Below are 24,733 nucleotides of genomic sequence, written 5' to 3'. Positions count from 1 at the left end.
CCCCCAGCCCCTGGGAAGACCGTGGGGGTCGTCTGGTAGAAATAGGAGGAAGAGAAAGAAGGAAACCTGAGTAGGAAGAAAGAGTACGAAGTTCAGTTCAGGGAGTAACCTCTTGAGCAGCAGAAATGGGGAAACAGCCGTGCAGCAAGTCCCAGGGCTGGCCGAGCAGGGACGGGCTATGCGGTTTTCTGCAGGAAACTGCTGGGAACAGCTAGGGATGGGTGGAGGATCCGTCAGCATGTATCAGGTGTAAAATGCCTTGTGATTAAAACCGCTGGCCACTGTGCCCTCAATCTGTCCCAGAGGCGCACTGACTCCCCTTGCTGGGGCTGAAAGGTTGGGGGACGGGGGCGGTTACTGTTAGCCTCTGGAGGGTTCCAGCTTTGTGGGATTTGCATGTGAGAAGTGCCACAGTTCCTGGAGGCGAGGACAGAGAGAGCACTGACTCTAGAATATGTGGGATTTACGATGTTCAGGGGCCATCCAGAGGGCCTGGAGCACGTGTCCCTGCTCCAGACAGCGTTGTGGGCACCACCGGCCCCTGGATGGTGACCAAAACCAAAGAGTGAGAAGAGCTCACCCAGGGCGACATGGGGGCTGACGGAGGAGGGCTAGGCTGGCGGGCGGCCACCAGGCGGTAGGAGGAAAGCCTGGAGAGGCGATTCCCGCGTTCAAGAGAGAACGTGGAATTCCGGATGTCGAACCTGCGCGGCCCTCCGGGCCACCTGCGGCCCTGGAACCCACGGCGCGCCCTCGTGGTCACCCACGTGGTCGCAACGCGGACGTCGCACCGGGAGCCCAGCCCTCCACCGAGCGTGCGCTGCCGGGGCGTGGGGACCGCGCGCTCCCCCGAACCCAGACCCCCGCGCCAGCTGTCGAGCGTGGGCGTTAGGTTCCCGGGCGAGTCGGGGTCCCGCGGAAGGCCGGGGTCGGCGCGCGCCTCTAGATCCTCCCATCGCCCAAGTCTGGACCCCACCCGCCGCGGGCGGGTCTCCTCCTTTTCGCCCGCTTCCCCGCCCTGGCCAATCCGGCCCACCCCGCCCCTTTCCGCCCACATCATCAGCCCCGCCCTGTCCACCAGGCTCCGCCCCGCCCCGGTTCCGCCCCTCGACCTCGCTCCGCCCCCATCCCCGCCCCTCTGCCCCGGCCCCGCCCTCCCCGTCTAGGCTCCTCCCCTCGGCTTCCCCCCCCCCACCCTCCCTCTCGGCCCCGCCCCCAGCGTGTCTTGCGTGGCGGCGGCCCGGAAGCTGGCGTGGCGCGGCGGCGGCGGCGTGCGGGCTTTCTGAGGCGGGACTTCCGACGGCGTTCGCGAGCGTCCGGTCTCCGGGACATGAAGGTGAGCGCCGTGGCGGCGGCTGGCCGGGTTGGTGTCTGCGTCCCGCGTTCCGGCGTCTGCTTCCCCGCCTCCTACGGCCTCCGTTCCTCTCCGCGGAGTGAGCGCGCGGGGGGTGCGTGTGAGAGCAGGAGGCGCGGCACGAGGGAGAACGGGTGTGACAGCGGTGTGGACGAGAGGGAGTGGTATGAGCGGGTGTGAGGGAGTGTGACAGTGGGTGTGACAGCGGGTGTGGACGAGAAAGGGGTGTGACAGCAGGTGTGGACGAGAGGCGGTGTGTGAGTGGGTGTGACAGCGGGAGTGGACGAGAGGGGATGTGAGAGCGGGTGTGAGTGCGTGTAAGAGCGGGTGTGGACGAAGGACGCGGGGCGGGAGCTTGTGGGCGCGAGCGGCAGCACGTGGCGTGGCCGGCGTGGGGCCGGGACCCGGGGCACGATGGGCCGCGCCGGGCTGGCTCCTTCTTGACCTCCACCCGCTAGTATCCTCCGCTCCCCGCTCCCCCTGCGCATGGCAGGCTGCCTCAGGGTTCCTCCGCTGAGGGAACCAGACGGTGGCCCACAGTGTGGACAGAACCCGAGGTTAACGTCCGCCGGGGCTGGGGTCTTCCTGCTCTTACGACGCCTTCACTTCCAAGTGCACTCGGCCCTCCCCGCAGGAACACAGCTAGCTCCAAAATTTGTGCTCACGGGCGAGAATCTGTGACGGACCTTACCCCCGCTGTGGGGACGGCAGCATTCTGTTCACGGGACAGTCGGCTCGGGGTCCTGCCAGGTGTTGGTGATGGTCGCTCAGGGCACGGTGGTCAGCATTTCTCAAATTGCACATCACTGAGCAGAGACAGGTTTGATGGATTAAAACCAGTATCTTAAGAGTGAAGTGGAGGGCTTCCCTGGTGGCGCAGTGGTTAAGAATCCACTTGCCAACGCAGGGGACACGGGTTGGAGCCCTGGTCCGGGAAGATCCCACATGCTGCAGAGCAGCTGGGCCCGTGCACCACAGCTACGGAGCCCGCGTGCCACAACTACTGAAGCCCACGAGCCACAACTACTGAAGCCCGTGCGCCTAGAGCCCGTGCTCCACAACAAGAGAAGCCACCGCAATGAGAAGCCTGCACACCGCAACAAAGAGCAGCCCCCAGTCGCCGCAGCTAGAGAAAGCCCGCGCACAGCACCGAAGATCCAACGCAGCCATAAATAAATAAATTTATAATAAAACAGGACCCTGCTGTGCGTGTGCACTTTGTGACGTTTGTACTAGGGGGTCATGAGCACCGTGGCGCCCTCCGTATTCTGGCGTCTGGGAGTGCAGGGTATTAAACAGCGCTGCAGTGAGCATCTTGGAGCGTTTTCGACATAAGTGGGATGTCCCCCAAAGTGGGATTTTTGAAAAAAAAGAAACACATGTTGGAAAGTATAATATTTGTGACCACATTGTCACCCGAAAAGGTCTGATCAACATGAATTCTCAGGAACAGCTCTGAGAGTGAAGCTGCCCCAGGTCGTCAGGTCGCATCAATCTGTTAGTCCTTGCCAGTGCCCGGGGGTGGGGGGGACCAAAACGCACAGCTCGCTGTCTTATCTCAGCGTCCGTTCCTTTGGTTGCTGGTGATGGTGGAGGTGGGGTCTGTGTGTTATGGGGGGGTCTGTATTATGGGGTGTCTGTGTGTGACACCTTCTCACGTCCTCTCTGTATTTTATAGTGGGGCATTTTTTATTGGAGTGTTTTATTTTCAGTTTGTAAGAGTTCTTTGCATGTCACGTGTAGATGAGGAATAGAAATTCATTGTCAAGTATGTTTCAAGTATTTTCTTGTTTTGTGTATTATTTCTTTAAATTTGCTTTTCGTTGGGACTTCCCCAGTGGTCCAGTGGGTGAGACTCCGTGCTCCCTGTGCCGCGGCCCGGGTTCGATGGCTGGTCAGGGAACTAGATCCCACATGCCTCAACTAAGAAGTCCACATGCTGCAACTAAAAGGTCCCACATGCCACGACGAAGATCCCGCGTGCCGCAACTAAGACCGTGCACAACCTAAATAAATATTTTTTTAAGCAAATAAATAAATTTGCTTTTTGTTTCCTAAGTGAAAGCTTCACGTTTTTACGTAGTAAACTCTACTGATGTTTCCTATCATAACCTTTACTGTTGCTGACTTAGGTGGAAAAGCCTCCCCTCTCCAGCCCCTGTCCCTGAGTCTACGTACACAGGCACCCAAGTTTTCTTCTAGTCCTTTGCATAGCCCTGTTATTTTGCACTTAAGCCAGTAGCTCGTAGCCAGAATATTTTGGGGTTTGAGGAGGGTGGAGAGCCAATGTTTTCCTAGTTGGCCGGCTGTGGTTAGGGCGGCCCCGAGGCAGTGGGGCAGGGCTCACCGGCCTGCAGCAAGGAAGGCCCTTCCTGGGTGTCTGAGGGATGCCAGGGCCCAGCGGTGCTGACAGCTGGACTCTGGCCATTGGGGCTGGCTCAGTGCCCAGCTTAGGGCTGGGAGGCCCCAGGCACCATTAGGACCATTGCCACAGTAGGCAGAGGGGACACCCTTCCTGCTGGGGGTCTCCACGGGCTCTGCTCTCTCTGCAGCCCCCTGGACCCCGAGGTTGGACCCTGCTGTGACACGCCCACCATGCAGGTGCTCCTCGGCACACTCTGGCTTGCCCTGGCCTGCGGCTCTGTTCACGCCACCCTGTCAAAGTCAGATGCCAAAAAGGCTGCCTCGAAGACGCTGCTGGAGAAGGTAAGGGCAGTCTGGAGATGGGCCAAAGGGCTGAGCCATCGCGCCTCCTTGCCCGCTGGGGCTGTGAGCCGAGAGCTTGGCCTCTGGGCAGCCTGCGCTGTGCTGCCCCAGGGCTCTGGCTGGCTGGCCTTGGCGGGAGCAGCTTCTGGTGCTGGGGCCCGAGGGTGCGCCTGCCCCCGCTGGGCCGACCTTCTGTGACGTGCCACGTTTCCGCCCTCACCCTGCCTCGACCCCTGCGCTCTTCCCCGCTTCACTGAGCAGATCAGACAGGAGCCACACCGGCTTTGGCTGTGTCTTTGTGCCTTTTTTCTGGGGCAGCCCTGGGGAGGCAGAGTGAGTCTTCGGGGCCTGTCAGCTCCTCAAGGCAGGCCTTTCCCTGCGGTCTCCTGCTCAGCAGCTCCGTGTTGATCCTGGGACACACCCCTGCTGAACAAGAGGACCGCTGCTGTCCCTGGGCTTCTGCCTGGGGACGAACCTTCACAGCTTTCTCCCTGCTCCTTCTGTTTCAGACTCAGTTTTCAAGCAAGCCCGTGCAGGAGCGGGGTCTGGTGGTGACAGACCTCAGAGCCGAGGATGTGGTTCTCGAGCATCGCAGCTACTGCTCAGCGAAGGCCCACAAAAGGCATTTTGCTGGGGACATCCTGGGCTACGTCACGCCAGTAAGCCGGGCCCTGGGGTGGGCAGGGAGGTCCCAAGGGCAAGGTGGCTGCTCAGGTCTGTCTGCGTTCTCACCTCCCCTGGCCGCTGCCGCCATGGGGGTGTGGCGGGAGCCATGCCTCCCAGAGGAGTGGCCGGGATCGCGCCAAGCGTCCTGTTCCCCATGGTGCGGGCAGCCTTGCAGTGCCCCCATCCCAAGGTGGCCTCAGACCCTCTGCCCCAGCTGCAAGCAGGCTCACCCATTCTCCGTTCTCTGCCAGTGGAACAGGCACGGCTACGATGTCGCCAAGATCTTCGGGGGCAAGTTCACCCACGTCGCGCCCGTGTGGCTGCAGCTGAAGAGGCACGGCCGTGAGATGTTTGAGGTCACGGGCCTTGACGATGTGGACCAAGGTGCTCGCCCCGCTGCTCGTCTGCGCTCACCCCAGGGGTCTGGGAGGGTGTGCGTGTGTGCGAGCATGGCGCCTACCTGGCATCGACCCGCATCCCTGTCGCCCTTGGGGGTTTGTACACAGCGTCCAGGGAGGAGGCGGCCAAGACGGTGTCCAGGAGGGCGCGAGGCCCGGCTGTCCTGACAGCCATGTTTTGCACCTGTGTTTGCACAGATGTTCTCCCTTTTGGGTTCAGAGAGAGGAGGTGTTAGCTGGTGGTGGGGCTCCCCGAGCTGGGGGGGCAGTGTGTTGGAGGACACGGCCGGGCAGCGTCAGTGCCTGGCCCCTGGATTCCCCTCAGCTCTGAGAGATGGTCCCAGGCGCCTCGGAGTCGTCGCCCCCAGAGCAGCCACTTGCCCCTGGCCCTGGCGGTCCTGCAGGGGGAGGAGGGGCAGTGCAGGGCCCGCAGACTCTCCCCTGCCCCCCTCCCTTTGTTCTCCTCCTGGCGGGTAGGGCAAGTCTTCACATGGGCAGGCGGCTGTGTCCCCACATTGACTGGCTTCTCCACGTCCCACAGGGTGGATGCGGGCCGTCAGGAAGCAGGCCAGGGGCCTGCGTGTGGGTGAGTCCAGTGGGCCTGCGGGGTCAGGGCTGGGGGCCCTTAGGCCATACGCCACGGGTGGAGGTCCTGGAGCTCCCTGTGGGTGGGTCAGTGGCCCCGGGGTCTTCACACCTGCTTGCCTGGTAACCCAGGCTGTGCTGCCTGGCACGTTGGTCACTCTCCCAACGGCTCAGAAGTGAGGCCGCCCCAGCCCGGCATTCATGGCCCTCAGTCCGGCCAGAGCCCTTTGGCCCTCCCGCCCACCCAGCTCAGCCCACCAAGGCCAGCCCGCCTTCGCCTGTGGTCCTGCCCTCCCATCGCTTCATTCACCCAGGAGTGTTTATCGAGGGCACCTGGGGGCTGCGCCCAAGGGTGACGCTCACCCTGCCCTGCCCGTCCTGGAGCTCGTGGCTGGCGAGGAAGGGACCCATTGCAAAGTGCAGTGGGGCTGGGGAGGGAGGCTTGGGGGTCTAGGGGCGCATAACAGCTGAACAGGAGGAAGGGGGCCTGCAGCTGGGCCAGCGGGGAGCCGGCGGAGGCTGGTCCAGCCGGAGGCGGGCAGGAGGCAGCGGGCGGGCCAGCATCCGGGCACTCGGGGGCCTGGTGTGCCGAGAGGAGAGGGTGCGCACCTCCGTCCTTCCCCAGCGCCCCCTGGTGCCCCTCCCTCACCCAGCCACCTTGCACTGGGATGACCTCACTGGGTGCCTGGCTGTGGTCACTCTGCTCTGGAGGCCAAGGGCCAGCCTGTGGGCAGGGCCGGCACAGAGGGTCACAGTCTCTGCGGGTCTGTCCCCAGTGCCTCGGCTCCGGTTCGAGGACTGGACGTACGAGGACTTTCAGAATGTCCTGGACAGCGAGGACGAGATAGAGGAGCTCAGCAGGACCGTCGTCCAGGTGGCCAAGGTGACGCGCGGTGCCCGCACAGCCACCACCGGCTGCCGTGGGCTCCCTCTGGCCACCATGCGTCTCGGGGGCAGGGGCTTCCCTTGGGCAGTGCCCAGCTGCCGGCTACCCTCCTGGGAGGGAACCCATCCTGGTAGCTGGTGCTGGGCTGCGGGGAGGGGAGAACCCTTCAGGGCCCTGGGGTCAGGTTTGGGGGAGGCATACCAGTGGACAGGGCACGCGAGAGCCCCAGCTCCTCTGCTCCTGGCTCCTCTGGGGACCCCCACACCGCCACCTTCAGAGAGGGGCTTCCAGGCCTGCAGCCTGGCCCTCGGGCTGAGGCCCGGTTGGGTGGGAGGAAGCGGGGCTGCCTCTGCGCCTCCCTCCCACCCCTTCCTCCTGGGGCCCTCCTCAGCAGCCCCCGTTCCTCTCAGAGCCAGCACTTTGACGGCCTGGTGGTGGAGGTCTGGAACCAGCTGCTGATCCAGAAGCACGCGTGAGTGGGCTGTGGGCAGCGTGCGGGCCCCCAGGGGTCAGGAAGAGGCTGGAAGAAGGATGTGGGGGGACCTCGTGTGGGAGGAGGGCCTGCTTCCCACAGTCTGCACCTGGGGGTGGGGATGGCACCCCGAGAGAGTCGGACAGTGGCTCCAAGAGGCCCGGGGGCAGCTGCGGGCAGGTGGCCAGCTGAGACACCCACGTGGTTGGCCTGATGGAGCCCCCAGGGGACTTGGAGAAGAGGTGGCCGTGCAGGGCCAGGGGCCCTTGGAGCAGGTGGCCACAGAGTCCTCTGGGAAAGGGATCTGCCGCCCAGGCCCACAGGCTTTGCGTCAGCCGGCCTGGGAGGATGCCGCGTGGTCCCCTCGCAGCATCCACCCTGCACATGAGGCTCACAGCCAGAGTGACCCGGCAGGGCGGGAGAGGGGCAGGTCCCCTGCAGGAGCCGCTCTCCTGGTTCTGTACGTGTCCCAAACCCCTGGGGTAGCCCTGGGCAGGGCTCCTCTCCTACCCTCCTGCAGCTGCAGGCGGTGCTCTGCCTGCTCGGAGACAGCGTCCGTGGGGTCTCCTGCCTCTCAATGCAGGGGGATGCGCATTGTCAAGGGGTCTGTGCAGGGGGACAGGCCTCCTGCCCGAGACCCAGAGGAAGCTGTGCATGGAGCCAGGCGTGCCGGGGCCTCTCTGCCTGGGTGGGGGTAGGGAGACTCCACTATTGGCCTCGGGAACAGGGGTGGCCTGGACCCAGGCCCCGGCCACGGTGCCTGCTTCTCGGTGCTCAGACCCCCGCCCCAGTGGGTGCTTCTGAAAGGCTCCCTCTCTGTCCACCTGCCCTGGGAGGGCCCCAAGGCTGGAGCTCAGGAGGAGGATGGGTGGAGACAGCCAGGCTGAGAGCGTGGAGGATACCCACGTCTGTTGGGAGCCGACGCGGCACCTGCACGTCGGGGGCCCTGGCTTTTGGCCGAGAGACAATCCCCCCACCCCCTCGGCTCTGCCTCCGTCCTTGCTGGGTGGTGGCCCTGCTGAGGAGGCCTTATGGCGCCTTCTGAGGAGGGGGTGCAGCTGGGCAAGGAGGTGCCGGAGCAGCCGGCAGCGCCTCCGTACCCCGGGGGCTCCTGGCGGGGGGCCCGGAGGAGGGCGGAGGCTGGCCAGCCTGGTAGATGGCTTTGGACACTGCTGCCTGGGAGCTGCTTCCGAGGACAGGCCTGGCCGTGGCAGGCATGACAGGGGCGTCCGTGCTCCTGTGCCCACTTGTCACCCTCTTTAGGCTTCTGTTTCCTACCCAAAGCGCCAGGTCACCCTGGGAAGGCCTGTTTGGTGTGATGCGAGGCAATGGCACCTTGTCCACGTGCCACCCTGGGCTGCGGGTCCCCCAGGCCCTCTCGTGAAAGCCTCCCGGGGAGGAGCGTGCGGCGCTGCCCGGCGCTGGCGAGAGGCCCGTCTCCTGCATTCACACCGGGCAAGCGGGCGGGCGGGCAGCCGAGGGGAAACCCCAGGGACTCCGTCCCAGCAGACTGCCCCCGGTCCCCACCGAGCAGGTGCTTCCCCTGGGCCATGAGGCCGCCTCCCCCCTCTCACAGAGAGGCAATCCCCTGGGTGGTCCCAGAAGCCAGGAAGGCACCCGGCAGTGACAGGTGCTGACAGCTTCTGGCCTCAGGGAGGTGCCGGCCCCCTCCAGCCCGCGTGCTCCCCCGAGGGCGCCCCTGACCACCTACAGTCAAAGCCAGAGCGGAGTGACCGGGATCGCTCCCGCTGAGTGGGGGCCACCTGGGAGGCTCTGAGAGGCTGCCACAGCCCGGTGGTCAGTGCGCACCAGGCCCCATGGCGGCCTTGGCAGGATGACCGGCAGCTGTGCTTGCCCCACCCCCTCGCTCTTTGCGGACTTGCTCTGGGCTGGGGGCCGGGGCAGCCCCTCTGACCCTCCTGCACTTGGTAGTGGCGGGGAGCACTTGCTGCCTGTTCTCCAGACGGAGGGGGCTCCTGAGGGGCTGCAGCAAAGGACCCAGGTCGGTCACTGGGCCCACAGCCTCCCAGGCATGGTGACGGTGGCCTCCGGGACTGGGGTGTCCTGACGAGTGCTCCCAGGCGGTGCCAGAGCCACTGTCCCGCCGGACGTGCTGCCCGCCAGCTCTGAGATACTGCCACCTACCACACGCCTAGGGTCCAGGCGACCCTGTGACACTGCTGTCTCCTCTGCCCCCTGCCTGGTGGCCCGCTGCCTGCAGAGACGCTCCCCCGCCTCCAGGCACTCCTGGTCGAGCACACGCCGGTGCCCCCTCCTTATTTCCCCCTGGGGCCAAGGCACACAGAGTTCTGCATCCCGGTGTGTGCAGGGCCGGGGGTGGCTGTGCGAGGGGGCTGGGCCGGCCGCCACCCTGGGGTGGGAGGTCAGGGCCCCCTGGGCACAAGGCCTCATCAGTGGAGCCGCCCCAAAGTCCTCATTTCAAGGCACCTCCCGGGTGCAGCAGGGCTCTCAGCACGGCCTGAGGTGTTTCGTGGCCCAGGCTGACCTGGCCACCAGCAGGCCAGCATGCCAGGTCCACATGGGTCCTTCCTGACTCCCTGCCCGGCTGTGTGTCTGGGAGGGTCCAGAGGTGATGGGGCACCACACCGATCCCTCTCTGCTCTCCACCCTACTCTTGTGGGGAGGGAGGGGGCTTGAGTGTGAGGAAGGATGGGGGCTGGGCAGGCAGTCTAGGTGGAGGGCGATCCCCGCGGTGTCTTCCAGGCCCCCTGGTGCACCCACCCGGGAGCCTGTACCTCCAAGGCAGAGCGTGGCCGTGAGGGGCGTCTGCCTGCAGCGGGCCTTGGCCCAGCTGCCCCTGACCTGTCCTCTGTTTCTTTGCAGGGGCCTCATTCACCTGCTCACCCACGTGGCCGAGGCCCTGCACCAGGCCCGGCTGCTAGCCTTCTTGGTCATCCCGCCCGCTGTCGCCCCTGGGTAAGTGCCGTGCTTGCTGGCCAGTCCCGTCCAGGTACACGCTGGCCACCGCGTGTGTGACGGGTCCTCATCAGCACACTCGGACACCTCGGTGGCCTCAGCGCGCCCTCATGCGTCAGCGGGTCAAGGCTGCGTCCTTACACCTGAGCACTTGACACCGTGTTGTTTAGACTCGTTCCCCGCCCCCGCTGGTCCCTGGCGAGGCCCCGGGCACTGCGGTGCAGGCCTGTGCCGCTTTAGGCCCCAGGAGGTCACGGCTCCCACGCTGAGCCCAGCTGTTCATATCCTGCCTTGAGATGAGGGCTTGTGCCCAGGGGGCCCTGACCTCCCACCCCAGGGCGGCAGCCAGCCCAGCCCCCTCGCACAGCCACCCCCGGCCCTGCACACACCGGGACGCAGAGCCCGGTGAGGCAGCTCTTCCAGAACCCCCGGGACAGGGAGGTGCGGGGCCCGAGTGCCAAGTCAGGTGGCCTGGCTCCCACGTCCAGCCTGTGCTGGGCGCGGAGGAGGGCAGATCGCACAGTGAGGACTGAGGGCAGCTCAGAGCCAAGTGGCGGGTCGATGGCGCACAGAGGCCCAGGGGTGCTGCCTGCGCTCTGCCTGGTCTCCGCTGGCTCCCAGGGCAGCCTGGGCCCTCAGTGCACTGCTCTGGAGGGACCGCTGTCCATGCATCTTGTCACCCCGGCTGTCGGCTCGCTCTGCAGCGCGGGCCAGTTAACAGGAGCGGGTGGGCAGCTCTGGGACCCGAGCTATCTGGCGACCCTGACGCTCACAGGCCGATAGCCCCACACAGAGGAGCCTGCGGGCGCTCCAAGGCCAAGGCCGCAGCCACCACAGCAGGCACCTGCCGCTCCCAGGTTGGCTGCCCGCCCTTTGCTTGGCCCTCGTGCCCCCAGAGCCCCCACGCGTCACCAGAGGCCTGGGCGGTGGTCCCACCCAAGCCCAAAGGCCTCGGCCTCCCTCCCGACTCTTCTCCCCATCTTTCCAGGGCCCTCAGCCTCGTGTGTGCTCCTGTGTGCAACACACGCGTGTGATAGGCTGGCGGTAGCAGGGGCCGCCAGTCCTCCTAGGATGGGGGGCCCCGTTCTGGAAGAGCCAGGGGTGGCAGACACTCACAGAGCCTGTGGGCTCGGCTGCAGACGTGGGCACCCGTTTCCGGGGTCTGCTGGTTTCTGTGACGGTTCGGGGAGGGGTGCTGTGGCCGATGGAGCCCCGGTTGCCCTTTGTAGTCAGGGGCCGTCGGCAGAGACAAGCTCCTCGGAAGCTGGGGCAGCCCTTCAGTCTCGGCTGGGGAGAGGTTGGTTGCCTGGCCGGGGGTGGGACCCAGAGGCCTTGCTTGCAGCCCCTCCCTGCTGACACCCCGCCACTCCCCAGGGCCTCGGGCCTCGCAGCTTCTGACGGGAGCAGAGAGCAGACTCCCAGCCCATGTGCTGGAGAGTGTGTGTGTGTGTGTGTGGAGGGGCTGGTCTCTGGGCTTGGCCTGGAAGGGCGGGAGACACCCATGGAGGGGCTGGTCTCTGGGCGGGGCCTGGAAGGGCGGGAGGGCTTGGGGCAGGGTGGGGAGCAGCTCTCTGACCGGCGCCCTCTCTGCCCAGCCGTCTAGCCTGAGCTCCTGTCCCCTAGGCAGGAAGTGGATGGTGTGAGCCAGGGCTGCTCTCTCACCCTGCGGTGGCCAGGGGAGGAAGTACCCTCCACCCGGCAGCCGAGGAGGTGACCGGAGGGAGGAGACCGTGGCCAGGGCTGGAGGCACGGGTCCTGGGCACTGCCGCTGAGCTGTGGCCTAGTCTGGCCTGCCCCTGCTGGCAGCCAGGGGTGTGTCTGGGGGGGGCTCAGGCCTGGGCTGCATGCCCCCGGCTGGCGGGCAAGCCCTGCTCTCTCCAGAGGCTCTGGCGGCCTCGGAATTGGTCTCATCGTTGACTTGGTCTGCCATGCTTCTGGCTAGCAGCCCCCGCAGAGGAGCCAGGGAGCCGTAAACAGTCTTTCTGGGGTTTTCTGCAGCATCAGTCGCCTCACAAGGGCTGCGCTGCCCCCCACGGGAACAGCCGCCCCAGGAGGGGCTGTGTGTGCTGCGCCAGGGCCGGTGCGCCTTTGCCGCTGTGCGCCTTGGCCGGGCGCCTCCCTCCAGGGGCCGCTGGCACAGCGGCCATTCTGACCTTGAGCCCTGCTCCCGAGGTCGCGGCTCGGCCCCCATTGACGTTCCAGCACCAGTCAGCTGGTTTAATCAGCCCTGGGCCGTCCTCGCTCCGGAGGGGGCTCTGAGTTAGTTCTCACCCCGGCTTCTCAGGCTGTATCTTCTGAGAATCCAGCACTCCCGGAACCCTCAGGAAAGTACTGGCCTCAGGCATGGTGGGCTGGCTTCCTTCCCAGGACCTGCCCTGCGGTGAGCTCGCATCCTCACAGGCAGGTGCCCACCTTGACGGGTGCTGCAGCCACCCCCGTGGTTTCCCATGGTTTCGGGCAGGCCATCTCCCCACAGTCAGGAAGGAGATGGGTGGGGGTCCTTCTCTGGGCGAGCCTCCTCGTGTCTGGGGGGAAACTGTCTAGAGCAGCGGTCCCCAACCTTCTTGGCACCAGGGACCGGTTTCGTGGAAGACAGTTTTTGCACGGGCAGGGGCGGGGGTGGCTCAGGTGGTAGTGGGAGCGACGGGGAGTGGCGGATGAAGCTCCGCTCACTTGCCCACTGCTCGCCTCCTGCTGTGTGGCCCGATCCTGACAGGCCGCGGACCAGTGGCAGTCCGAGGACCGGGGGTTGGGGACCCCTGGTCTATAGGCCACGCCGTGTCCATTGTCCGTGACCACGTGGAGAGGGGAGGCCAGGCCACATGACGTCTACCAGGGCCACCTCATCCTGCAACGCCCCGAGGAGACACGGGCGCTGCCCTAGCCCCGCCTCTGGCAGCTTCAGGGTCTCGGGGGGAAGGATCCCGTGGGGCAGGCTGGCCTTCTGGAGGGGAGGGGTGCCTGCAGTCAGACGGGTAGTAACTCAGTGAGAAGCACCTGGCAGCCCCGGGTGCCCAGACACGAGGCGTGGCCAGAGGCCATGAGGTGGTCAGAGCCTTGGGAAGCAGAGGGGCTGGTGGGCCAGGGCGGCCCCTGCAGCCCTTTGGACCGCGCACTTGATGTTGGCAGGAGCCGCGGCCCCCAGCGCAGTGGGCGCAGGCTGCACAGAGCAGAGCCTGCCTCTGACGGGGCTGCAGCTGAAACCAGCAAAGGTGACAGCTCGGGGAGTCGTGTGGGATGGGAGCCTGCACCAGGCTCCTCCCCGAGCGGCGGACTTCTTGGAACAGTGTGACTGGGAGAAGGGGCTTGGAAACCTCCATTCTCCCTGGCCCCCGTGGCCGTTCTTGAGAGTGTTTGTCTAAGAAATAATCGGCCAGTGAAAGTGAGGCTGTTCGCTGTGCTGAGCAGGTTTGAGCAGAAGGGTTTCTTTTTATGGGGTGAGTGAGGCCAGCAGGGTAGTAGGCCTCCTGGGGCCCGCTCCCCCCGCTGAGTTCGTTGCTCCTGCCCCTCTGCCTGCCTTAGTCCTGTCCCTCGCCGGCCTCCCCTTCACACCTGGTACCAGCGCTTCCAGGACCCCTGGGGGTGGAATCCCCTCTCCCAGTTGAGCAGGGAATGTCTCCTGGAAGGCCCCGGTGCTGCAGTGACCAGGACGTGAGACACAGGGGCATACTCCCTGCTGGGCCACTGAACTGCTCCGCTCGCAACCCTGCCTCCCCTTGTGAGCCATCGAATCCAGAAACGGTAGGGCTGGGTGTCCGTGGGTTCCTGAGCGAATGTCCACCTGAGGACGGGTGAGCTTTTGAATTGTGGAAACATCTTCCTGGAGCTGATGGCATCCGCTCTTTGTGGGGTGCGCCAGGCCCTCCTCACACAGGCCCGTCTCCATCTCGGGCTGAGCCGGGAGGAAAACGCCGCCTGCCGGGCCTGGCGCCTTCTAGCTGACTTTAGAGGGCCGGTCTGGAGTGTGGCCACAGGGAGCATGGCTGTCACTGCCCGGTAGGGCATCTGCTCCCCAGGTGTGTCCCCGAGCTCCCTGCCGCGGCAGGTGCCCACCACCGAGTGTCGCTTTATCCCCCTCGGGGGCGGGCTTTGGCGTCCTGGGGTCGCTTTACCCCCGCGGGGGCGGGCTTTGGGGTCCTGGGGTCGCTTTACCCCCTCGGGGGTGGGCTTCGGGGTCCTGGGGTCGCTTTACCCCCGCGGGGGCGGGCTCTGGGGTCCTGGGGTCGCTTTACCCCCTCGGGGGCGGGCTTCGGGGTTCTGGGGTCGCTTTACCCCCCTCGGGGGCGGGCTTTGGGGTCCTGGGGTCGTTGGCTGGTGCTGCTGGTCGTCAGGTCCCACAGGTGCCTCATGTGTCGGGGGGACCTGGGCCGGGCTGCCTGGACCCTGTGGAACCAGTGACCATGGCTCAGGTCCACACGGTGGGCCCCCCTGCCCCTGCCCAGGGATTGGAGGTGCTGGCTGAGAAGAGGGATTCTCTCTCTGCTCACATGTTGGGGGGAGCAGAGGGCCCCGACCCCCCTGGGACAAGGCTGCAGTCCTAGGGGCTGCTGCAGGCAGAGCGGGTGGGCTAGCAGACCAGGTGTGTCTAGCAGACAGGCCACCTGGGCTCCCGCCTGCCCCAGGCCTGAGGCCTTGGGAGGGAGGGCGCTCTGCTCATAGCAGCGTGCTCGCAGCTGAGATGAAGCGGGGCTGGCCTGGGGCACCTGTGCCCACGTATGGATGGGCCCTCCCGGAGCTGGGCTAGCCGCGGTCTCCCGTGCACTGGGCAGGAGGGGAGCCGGGCCTCTGCTGGACCTCCAGCAGCAGGCTCTGCCTGTCGGGACCCAGCTGCGGGCCATCCCCTGTGACCGAGCGCTGGGCCACTCTGCAGGGAAAGTGGCCTGAGGTGTCTTCCTGGCGTGGGAGGAAGGGGCGTGAGCTGGGAGCCCACACGGCCGGCTTGCCGTGCCCTCTGCTGGCCCAGGTGTCAGCTGGGCGGGGCTGGAGGGCTGTGCGAGCTGGGTGTGGTGAGCGCGCCGTCTCGCTGCAGGACCGACAAGCTGGGCATGTTCACACACAAGGAGCTTGAGCAGCTGGGCCCCGTGCTGGACGGCTTCAGCCTCATGACCTACGACTACTCCACGGCGCGGCAGTGAGTGGGGGCACCCCGGGGCCCCGCGTGCTCTGGCTTGGCGCAGAGATGCTCCCACGACCGGGGCCTAGACGCTCAGGCAAAGTCCAGCTTCCCACGAGCCTGCACAGGGCCACGCTTTGTCAGCTCGCGGTTCCAGGCACAGGAAGGGCCCGGTCTCGTCTTCCCAAAGCCCGCAATTGGCCTTGCATTGGGCGACCTTCTCCTTTCTGGAGTCACGTGACACAGGGCAGCGGGCACCCCCATGGGAATGCCATCCCGGGCTTCCATCCACGCCTATGCGATCCTGGCCGCCACATGGTGGCTGTGGTGCTAGGCCCGCCTCGCTGACCAGGAGAAGGTGCCCCTGTGGCCGGGGGCGTCGTGCTGCTGCCTCTGTCCATCCCAGGCTTCACCTGAGCCTCTCAGCTGACTGCAGGGGCCCGCCTGTCTGCTGCCGTCCTTCCCACTCCGTGTGTGGGCCCCACCCCAACCTGGGGCGTCTGAGGCCTCTGCCTGCTGCTGAACCCACTTCTCCTTGGCCCCGCAGGGCCGGCCCCAGTGCACCGCTGTCCTGGGTGCGAGCCTGCGTCCAGGTCCTGGACCCCAAGTCCAAGTGGCGGAGCAAGATCCTGCTGGGACTCAACTTCTACGGCATGGACTACTCCGCCTCCAAGGACACCCGCGAGCCTGTCATCGGGGCCAGGTGAGCCAGCGGCTGCCCCAAGCCAGGTGGCTTCCTGTGCCGTCTGCCACGGCACCCTGTGTCAGGTGTGTGTCTCCCAGAAGTGAGGGGGTGCGGCGAGGAGGAGGCCTGGCAGGGTCTGACCACGTACCAGGCGCCTGCAGGGTGCTGTCCCAGTGCCCTCTCTTCCCCTGGGTCGGCGGGGGTGCGGCCCCCATCTGGCCCGAGCAGCACGCGGCCCCCCGGCCTCCTCTCCTTCGGCCTGAAGGACGCCCTTTGTGTTGCTTGCTATGCATTTCTACCAGTGTTGAATCCTCTTCCGTTTTATCTTGCTGGGTTTTGGGGAGATGTTTGTGCCGGATGTGGGGTTCTGGGTTGCCAGCTTGTTCCAGGACCTCGACGGTGTTGCTTCGCCATCTTCCCGTGCGTTCTGGCCCACGAGACACTCGTCACCCGGTTACTCCACACGTATCGCCACCGAGCACCCCCGCGCTCTGATCACCAGGTGCCTCCACGCAGGCTTCTTTACATTTTTGCCACCTGGTTTCCGTTGAGTTTTTTAGATTTGTGTATTTATCCTTTTTATCATACGTGGAAAGGTTATAGTCTATTTTTTCCAGGATTTTTCTTGTCTCTCCCTTTCTCTTCTCTTCTTCCGGGCCCGTGAGTACTCGTGTGTTAGGCCAGTCTGTTTGTCCCCCCATCCGCTGACACTCATTTTATTTGTTTGGCCTCTGTTTTCTTCTGTTCAGTTTTCCTTGCTGTCTTCAAGCCCACAGACCGTTTCTTGGTCGCGTCTCGTCCGGGGCTTTTCCTTCCCATGTGTCGTAGTAGCTCTCTTGTCAGGCAGCGCGTTTGGGGCTTAGCCTTTGCGTGTCCTCTCAGCACTGTGTGAGACCGGTTGCCTGGCGTTGGGCCCGCCTGGGGTCCAGTCAGCACTGTCCCCTTCCCGTGGTCCCGTCGAGCCAGCTCTCCGTGGGCCTCTGCTCCGGGCTGGATGCTGTGAGTTTCGTTCGCTTGGCTAGGTGTTGGGCATCTGGGGTTCCTGACCCTCTGCTTTCACTCTGGGTGCCGTCACGTCCCCTGGACACCAAGAGTTGTACGCTTCTCTGAGGGACCTGGTTCCGTCAGAAGAGACGGTCCCGAGGCTGTGACCTGAGCGCGTGTGCCCACTGCTCCCCACTGTTTGCAGGGTCACCTGCAGGCTTGCTTGCCGCAGGGACACACGTGTCAGCCCAGGCAGGGGTCAGGCGCCGAATGCCAGCTGCCCGCTAGGCTGTCCGCGCCCGTCGTCCACAGTGACTCCCTCAGGTCTGCCCTGGGGGAGAGACAGAGGCTGCTGGGTTGGCCCGTGCCTGGACTCGTGGGTCCTGGAGGGCTGCTCCCGGCCTGCCCCCGCAGTGGGGCGGGGCTCCCGTTTCCTGGGTCCCTTTTGTGCTGGAGGCAGGGCCTCCAGGACGAGGAGAAGCGGATTGGGCCCCTCCAGGGGTGGGATGTCGGAGTCAGCCGTGCCTCCCCGACCCTGCCCGGTGCGCACAGCTGGTGCTAGGGCCTGGGCTCCAGCGCAGGCCTGGGAGCCCCTCCTCCCTGGGGCCTGCCCCTCTGCTGGGGGAGCCCTGTGGATGGCGGGAGCCGGGCTGGCGGGCGCTGCCCTGGAGCAGCCCAAGCCTACCCCATGTCCCCGCAGCAGAGGGGCTCTCGGCCCCCGGTGCCTGTGCCTTGGATCCGCCCCGCCCATCTGTCCTCCCTGTCATTGCTGCTGTCTGTTCTTTGTGTGCTGCCCCGTCCCCACCACAGCCTTTCCAGATGTGGGGCTCCTCGGAGCGTCCCTGACAGGGTGCCCGGCTCGGGGGGCATCGGGCAGAGCTGCCTCTGGAGCTCGGGCTCCCAGCACCAGGCCCTAGGGCTTCAGGAGCTGGAGTAGGAGGGCGTTTTCTCCTGCTGCAGAGGTGGGGTCAGTAGCCAGGGTCGCCCGCGTGAGGCAGAGCCAGAGGAACCCGGCGCCCCACCTCTGCTCCAGCCCCCGGCTTTGCTGGCCCGGGCCTACGGGCAGGGCAGGAGGTGTTGGGGCCTACAGGCAGGGCAGGAGGTGCCACCCACCTCTGCTCAGGCCGCCACACAGGTACCACGGCCGGGCTTGAGCCACAGAAGTGTCGTCTCCAGCCCTGGAGGCTGGAGTCTCAGACCCAGGTGTGGGCAGGGCTGGTCCTCCTGAGGCCTTCTCTCCTCGGCGTGTAGACAGCCGTCTCCTCCCTGTGTCCTCACGGGGTCGTTGCTCTGTGTAGGTCTGTCTCCTGACTTTCTCTTATAAGCACACAGTCTTGTGGGGTTAGGGCCACCCCAGGGTACCTCAGTCATCTTACATTAAACATTTCTTTAAAGGCCCTACCTCCAATTATAGTCACATTCTGAGGTTCTGGGGGTTAGGACGCAACATATGAATTGGGGGGACACGGTTCATCTCTAACACCGCCTGAGGAGTGAAGAGCTGTAATTTCTTTACTAAACGTGGGCCCAGCAGTAGCTCATGAGGTGGAGTTTTTGCAGCCATTAACCCAGCTCTTGGGGCCCGGCGACAAAGGCACCACACGGCCCCTGCCGGTTCTGAGGAGCGGCTGGGAGGCAGAGGGGGGAGTCTGGTTATGAAGATGTGTGTTTAGCGAGAGCACAGGTGCGCACGTACACGCACGCATACAGGCTGCCCCCAGCCAGGGACGGAAGGCTGCATCGCCTCATCGGGGCCCCACCCCAGCTGAGCGTGTCCCCCCACCAGACGTGCCCCCACTGATGACAGCCAGGCCTGGAGGCAGAGGAGGGAGGTGGGCCTGTGCCGGGGCGGTAGAGAGGCTTCCCCCAGGCCCGGGGGCATGGCTGGGCTGTGTGTCAGGGACCGCCCAGCCCAGGCCTCCTGGAGTCCGCCACCCACCTCACCTGGACCAAGCAGGTGCCGGCTCAGCAGGGCCGCCCAAGGGGCCGAGCAGGCTGAGTGCCGGGTGGCAGGGCTGCGGCTCCCCCCCTCAGGGGCACATGGAGGTCAGGCAGCGGCGCCCGCTTGGGTCCTACCCGGTGAGTTTGTCCTGTGGAGGGGCTGAGGGGGGCCCGGGTGGAGTCGACAGGCCCGTGAAGGGCTGACTGCTGTCTCCGGGGGTCGCGTCGGCATCTGGGGGGTGCCATGGTGTGGGGATGCCCGGAGTCCCCCCCATGCATGGGCGGCGGGGCTGCTGCCGGCCTGAGCTGGGGAACTGGCACGTCGCAGAGCTCCTCTCCTCCCCAGGCCTCAGCCCTCCCACGGAATGGGGCCGAGTTCGGGCGGGTGCAGTGAGACCAGGTCTGGCGGCTCCCGGACGCTCCTCATCCCATGGTGGGTGGGCCCGCAGGACCCCCCACACCCGGCGCCCGCACCAAGGCTTCACCCTCCCGCGGCCCGAGTGCCCCCACCCCACTGCTTCCTCCTCCCTCCCAGGGCCCTGGCCGGCCATCTGCCGCCTGCTGCCCGCACCCTGGGTGAGCCTTGGACAGGGGGTGGGGCCCCCGGCTGGCCCCTGGGGTTGCACTTGACCTCCTTTGTCCACAGCCTGATTTCTTCCAGCCCTTCCCCGGTGGGCAGGGCAGGGTTGACCCCTGGGCTCAGGGCCTTGGGGCTCTGGGGGTCATGGGGAGAGGCCTCTCCCAGGGCTGGTCAGCAGCCCTCCCCCTCCCAGGGCCAGGTAGTTCGGATCTGGGGAACCAGATAGGCAGGCTTAACGAGGCCGCCTGCGGGTGGATGCCTGTTCAGGGGAGGGAGGAGAGGGGAGGGCTGCCTCTGCAGGGGGTGAGCGTGTTCACCCAGGTCCGGCCCCCCCAGAAACACAGCTCACCAGGATGCACCCCTCAGCCGGTCTCCACCCCGGAACTCACTACAACAGCCTCTGTCCCTGAGCAGATGACAGGCCAGGTGTGAGGGGCAGGTGAGCCCCATGGCCGCCGGAGTCTCTCCATCTCTTCCGCTGACAGAAGCTCAGGCCAGCCTGGCCCAGGATTATCTGCTCTCCCGTCTCAGCGTCTCCAGCGCTGAGACCCTGGCCTTCTGTGGCAGGTGTCCCCGGCCCCCTCAGGCAGTGGGGGATTAGCGGCCGCACCATCTGCTCCCTCGCCCGCCCCGCGGAGCAGGGGCGGGAGGCTGGCAGCTCTGTCAGGCCAGGGCTTGGCCTTCTGGCCTCCATCAGCCAGGCCCGCCTTCTGTGCCTGCCGCAGGGGGAGGGGCGGAGGGCAGGCTGTGTGTGCACATTCTGGGTTCTCCACTGACCCCCCAGCCTCTGTCGGCCTTCCCTGGGTGACAGCAGACCCCATCACGACCACGGCCGGGCTCCTGTGTGCGTGGCCTCGCCACTCCCCAACTTTGAGGCGTCTGGGCAACCGAGAAACACCCCAGGAGGGGCCAGGGCTCCCCCGCCTGCAGGCCCACGTCACCCCATGTGCAGTTCTGCGTGCTGATCCGTGGGTCCCCATGGCTGCCGAGCCCCCATTGTGGGAGGCCCTCCCACTGCCCTGGCGGCCAGGGCGCGCGGCTAGTCCCGCAAGGGCCCTCAGGCCAAGTGTGCACCCATGCCCCGCATCTGTGGCCCAGCCCCGCCCCGCCTGGCCTCTCCTGCCGCCGCCTCCCAGGGGCCTCAAGAAGAGCCAGCCCCGCAGAGCACGGCCAGACGGACCCCCGAGGGCAGGCCATGGCTGGCAGGACCCTGCCCCTGCTCAGAGGCCTCTTTTGGGGCCAGGGCACCAGAGGTCAAGGGCACAGAGGCTCGGGGAAGCGCTCCCTGTGTGTCCTGTGCCGGGGTCTCGCTCTGCCTAGGGGCGACTGGTGGCGCCTGGTCCCAGGGCTGCCTGTCGCCACTCCCCCGTGGCTCTGGGCCTTCTCCGTCCCTGCGCCGTGCTCTTTACTGAGGTCCTTTGCTTTTTCACTGGCTTGTGTGATCTCGGAGCCTGTCCTGGTCCTCTCCAAGCATCGTGCTCTTGCTTCCCAGCCGGGGTCTCCCCACACACCTTTGACCCTGCCCGCTTTCACAGTGCCTCTGCTCGGGGTATCTGCCAGCCCTTGCGTCGGAGGCACAGCTGGGAACGGTCCCACTGCTTGCAGGTGGGGGCCTGGGACCCGGGGGTGGGGGCACCTCCTTACGTCACCCGCAGCGGCACCCACTGGACCCCCCGTGTGGGCCTCCGGCGGGGGGGCCCTACCCCTTCCACGCGCCCCTTTCCGGCCCAGCCTGGGAAGGCCATCACCAGGGGCCGTGGAGTCCTGGCTGCATGCTGCAGGGGCTGCAGGGGAAACCGGGTCAGGGTGGACCGCCCTTCTCGGTGCCCAGGAAGGTCACCTGCCCAGAAGGTGGGCCAGCAGGTCAGGTGCCCCCCGGGGCATGCCCAGCCCAGGCCCTCAGGCCGGCTCGGAAGCAGTGCCATCCGGGGCAGGCTGCAGCTGTGGGTCACGCTGCCGGCGGCCTCGCCACCCAGGGCACACAGGTGGCTCAGACTTGGCCAGATGAGGTCAGGCCCTTCAGTTCTCGTGGGGTCACAGCGGAGAGCACAGGGCACCGCAGGCCCCGCCAGCCGAGGCAGAGGCCTCGCTAGGCTTTCCTCCTGGGGCGGGGTGTCCCCTTCCTCCTCCGCCCCCCCAGCTCCCTTCTTCCCCCTCACCCACACCTCATCCACACCTCACCCACACAGCCTGATCACCTCTCTTCGGCTGGTCTCTGCTCGCTCCTCTGGAAACTGGGGGACGTGCAACTCGTCTCGGTGCCCTGAATCCTCCACCCGCCCATTTGGTGTGTCTTCGTCTACGATTCTGTCTGCCATTCCTTGAACCCTTCACTCCAAAGCCCGAGAACTCTTTTGAGTGGGGGCGGTATGAGTCACGCACCGTACACCCCCCACTGCAAAGCGCACACCTGCGCGGCATTTAGTCCGTTCCCAGGGTTGTGCAGCCACCACCTCCAATTCCAGAACGCTTGGTAGCAGCCCCCCACCTCACCCCACCCCTGGGGCACTAATCTGCGTTGCCTGTGGACTCGTCTCGTCCGGACATTTCGTGGAAACAGAGTCACCCGGCGTGTGACCGAGGCCTTCCACTTTAGTTCAGGGAAACGCTCAGGGCCCATTGGTACCGATTCCCTCCGTTCATCCCCACCCCGCCCCGGCTTCCTCCTCCTCCCAGGCAGGCCCCTGCCACCCCGACCCTCAGCCCCCGTGGCCCTGCTCTTCCTCCTGGACCGCCTGCCTGGGAGCCCCCTGCACAGCTGTCCCTCCAGCCCACCCTGGCTCACACCCCACTCTGCTGCTCCACGTTCCCGGGGCTGCACCCAGGCGAGTGTGAGGGCCTGTGTGGTCCCTGCCCTGGCACCGCCAAGCCTCGGCCTTCAGAGGGGAGGGACCAGGCGCTCTCAGGGGTCTGGCTGAACCCCCAGCCTCAGCCACCCCCGCAGCCTCACCACCTCCAGCAGGTAGCAGATTTTGAGGGGAAGCCCCGGAGGAGGAGTGCACAGCCAGAGCTCCCCAGACGTGAGGGCCCAGAGCCACCTGCCCGCCAGCATCTGCCCTGGGCCTCGGGGGCTCAGGGACAGGCTGGGTCGGGATGCCTCACCCTTCCCCACACATCCCATCCCCGCACATGCCACACCTGTCTCAGCCACGTAGCCAACGCTGGATCAGAAGCTGCAGATGACATCAAGCATCCCAAGAGCGTTGTGCTAATTAAGTATAACGCAATAATCTTGGACGATTCGAGCTGGTTGATGGGGGCTCTGTCCAGCCCTGACCCACTGCCGATGTGCAAGGTGCAGCCTGGAGCACCGCAGCCCCCTCCCTGGGCCCAGGCTGCAGGTCTCTGGCCTGTCTGGTCATCGGCTGCGTGCCAGGAAGACACGGGGTGAGCTGGAGACCCCAGTTGTCCTGGCCATGCGGCACCTTAGGCACCGGCCTGTCCTCTGTGTGTCCTCTGTTGGGCGGGGAGGGGTTCTCAACCCCTGCTCCTGGCAGTGAGGTGGGGCCTGCCGTGGGCTTGGGGCAGCTGTGTCCACAGCAAGGAGGCAGGCTGAGAACAACTTGGCCTCTGAAAGGGCCCGGAAACCACTGCCCTGGACTGTTGTCCCCCAACCCCGGGGGCGGGGGGGGAAGTGCCGAGGCTGCCCCCAGTTCTCGTTCATCCTCAGGCCTGCAGCTGGCCCCAAACCTCCTCCGCAACTGCAGAAGTTGCTGCTTCTCCTGCAGCAGGTGCAGTCTCCCTCAGGCCGACCCCAGGAGCTCCTGCCCGCACCACCGGCCCAGCAGGCGCTGCGCCCACAGCGCGGGGTCTGCGCTCCACCCGCACGCCATGCCGCCAGCTCAGGGTGCGGCGTGAGCTCTGAAGCACGGCCACGGCCTCTGCTCACATCTCAGCAGCCTCTCGGGGTCTCTGTCCTCCTCCTACCCCCAGTGAGGACCCGGCTGCTGCAGCCTTGGCCCGGGTGTTCCAGACCCCGTCCCATGGTCCTGCTTCCTGACTTTTTTTCGTGTCTGGCCACACGCGTGGCCCTCCCACCTGGCCCAGTGTGCTGCAGGCACTCCACAGACCATCGGGGGATGGGATGACACCCCGCATCCTGCTGCCCTCTGGTGGCCTCACCCCTTGCGTGAGGGCAGAGGCCACTTCCACCCTGTCCAGGTGCTCGGGTGGGCAGGGGAGGGCCCCCGCACCCACACCCGGCCTCCCCCAGGTACATCCAGACGCTGAAGGACCACCGGCCCCAGATGGTATGGGACAGCCAGGCCGCAGAGCACTTCTTCGAGTACAAGAAGTGAGTGTCCGGGGGCAGCCCCAGGTGATGCGGGCCTCGAGCTCGGCCTCTGCCCCTGAGGGCCAGCCTGGCCCGAGGAGGGGCACCTGAGGCTTTGGCTGGAGGGGGGTGGGGCTGGGAGGAGCAGAGGCGGGTGGGAGTCGGGCTGGCGGGCTGAGGGTTCTGCTGTCTTGCAGAAGCCGCGGTGGGAGGCACATCGTCTTCTACCCGACACTGAAGGTGCGTGTGGGTCCTGACGCTGGGCATGGGGGCAGCAGACACAAGCCCTTCCCCAGCAACCCTGGCCCTCAGCTTGGTTGTGGTGGGCAGGGGTCGGCAGGTGGCCCACGGTGGGGCAGGCGGGCAGGGCGGGGCCGACACTCCCACTGCTTCAGTCCTTGCAGGTGCGGCTAGAGCTGGCCAGGGAGCTGGGCGTCGGGCTGTCCATCTGGGAGCTGGGCCAGGGCCTGGACTACTTCTACGACCTGCTGTAGGCCTGGCCTGGAGCCGGCCTGAGCTTTTCCAAGAGACAGAGAGAGTGACAGGCAAAATACAGGCTCTTCCATTTTCCGTGCTGTGTGCGCTGCGGCCTCGGGCGGGGTCAGGGCGGCCTGGGACCCCAGGCTCCTCATCAGTGATGGGGCGGGCAGTCCAGGTGGTGGGGGGCAGCAGGCCCTGAGGATGCAGGCCCCTCTGGCCCAGCCCTGGCTGTCTGCCCGTTGGTGGCCGGTGACGGCAAGACCCACAGGCTGGCAGGGAGTCCTGCACGGCCTGCAGATCGCTGTGGGTTTGGAGGCTCCGGGACAGCCCCAGGCTCCCCGACACTTAGACACTCCGGTGGGCGTCACCCCAGGGCCGTGCAGAGGGGCCCTGGCCTCCCCCTGCAGGTGCTGACTCAGCTTGCCTGCCTGGGAGCCCGATGGGCACCACACAGCGAGGGCGGGGGCACCACAGCGGAGACCGGGGCTCTGAGAGGCTGGCCGTGTCCCACGGTGGTGCTGTGGGCTGTGTGGTCACTGCGGAACGACAGCTTGCCGCAGGTCCACTGCCTGCTGGGAACGGCCATGCTCCCAGGAGGGAGCAGTGGGAGAAGCCCTGGGTTGCCAGGAGTTGAAGGACAGCGGACCCCAGCCCTTGCCCCCTCGGTGGGCCC

At 66.1% G+C, this 24,733-nt stretch overlaps 1 protein-coding gene across 5 annotated transcripts; it reads left to right on the top strand.

Annotated features, from left to right (window-relative positions):
* The first annotated feature begins 1,237 nt into the window (after positions 1-1,237).
* CHID1 (chitinase domain containing 1) lies at positions 1,238-24,150 on the top strand. 5 transcript variants are annotated; one of them, XM_079929136.1, is made up of 13 exons: positions 1,238-1,336; positions 3,907-4,060; positions 4,570-4,719; positions 4,978-5,110; positions 5,666-5,710; positions 6,486-6,592; positions 7,006-7,067; positions 9,912-10,004; positions 15,034-15,135; positions 15,665-15,820; positions 23,521-23,601; positions 23,778-23,820; positions 23,976-24,150. In XM_079929136.1, exons 2-13 carry the CDS (start codon positions 3,950-3,952, stop codon positions 24,072-24,074), a joined length of 1,182 nt encoding a protein of 393 aa, XP_079785262.1. In that variant the 5' UTR covers positions 1,238-1,336; positions 3,907-3,949; the 3' UTR covers positions 24,075-24,150. The 5 variants fall into 5 exon arrangements, with proteins under 5 accessions (XP_079785262.1, XP_079785266.1, XP_079785264.1 ...); XM_079929138.1 differs by lacking the exon at positions 1,238-1,336 and adding an exon at positions 1,340-1,363; XM_079929137.1 differs by lacking the exon at positions 1,238-1,336 and adding an exon at positions 1,348-1,448.
* The last annotated feature ends 583 nt before the right edge of the window (positions 24,151-24,733 follow it).

This window comes from Stenella coeruleoalba (assembly GCF_951394435.1).
Source record: "Stenella coeruleoalba genome assembly, chromosome: 8".
NCBI lineage: Eukaryota > Metazoa > Chordata > Mammalia > Artiodactyla > Delphinidae > Stenella > Stenella coeruleoalba.
This window is presented reverse-complemented; position numbering and strand designations above follow the sequence as displayed.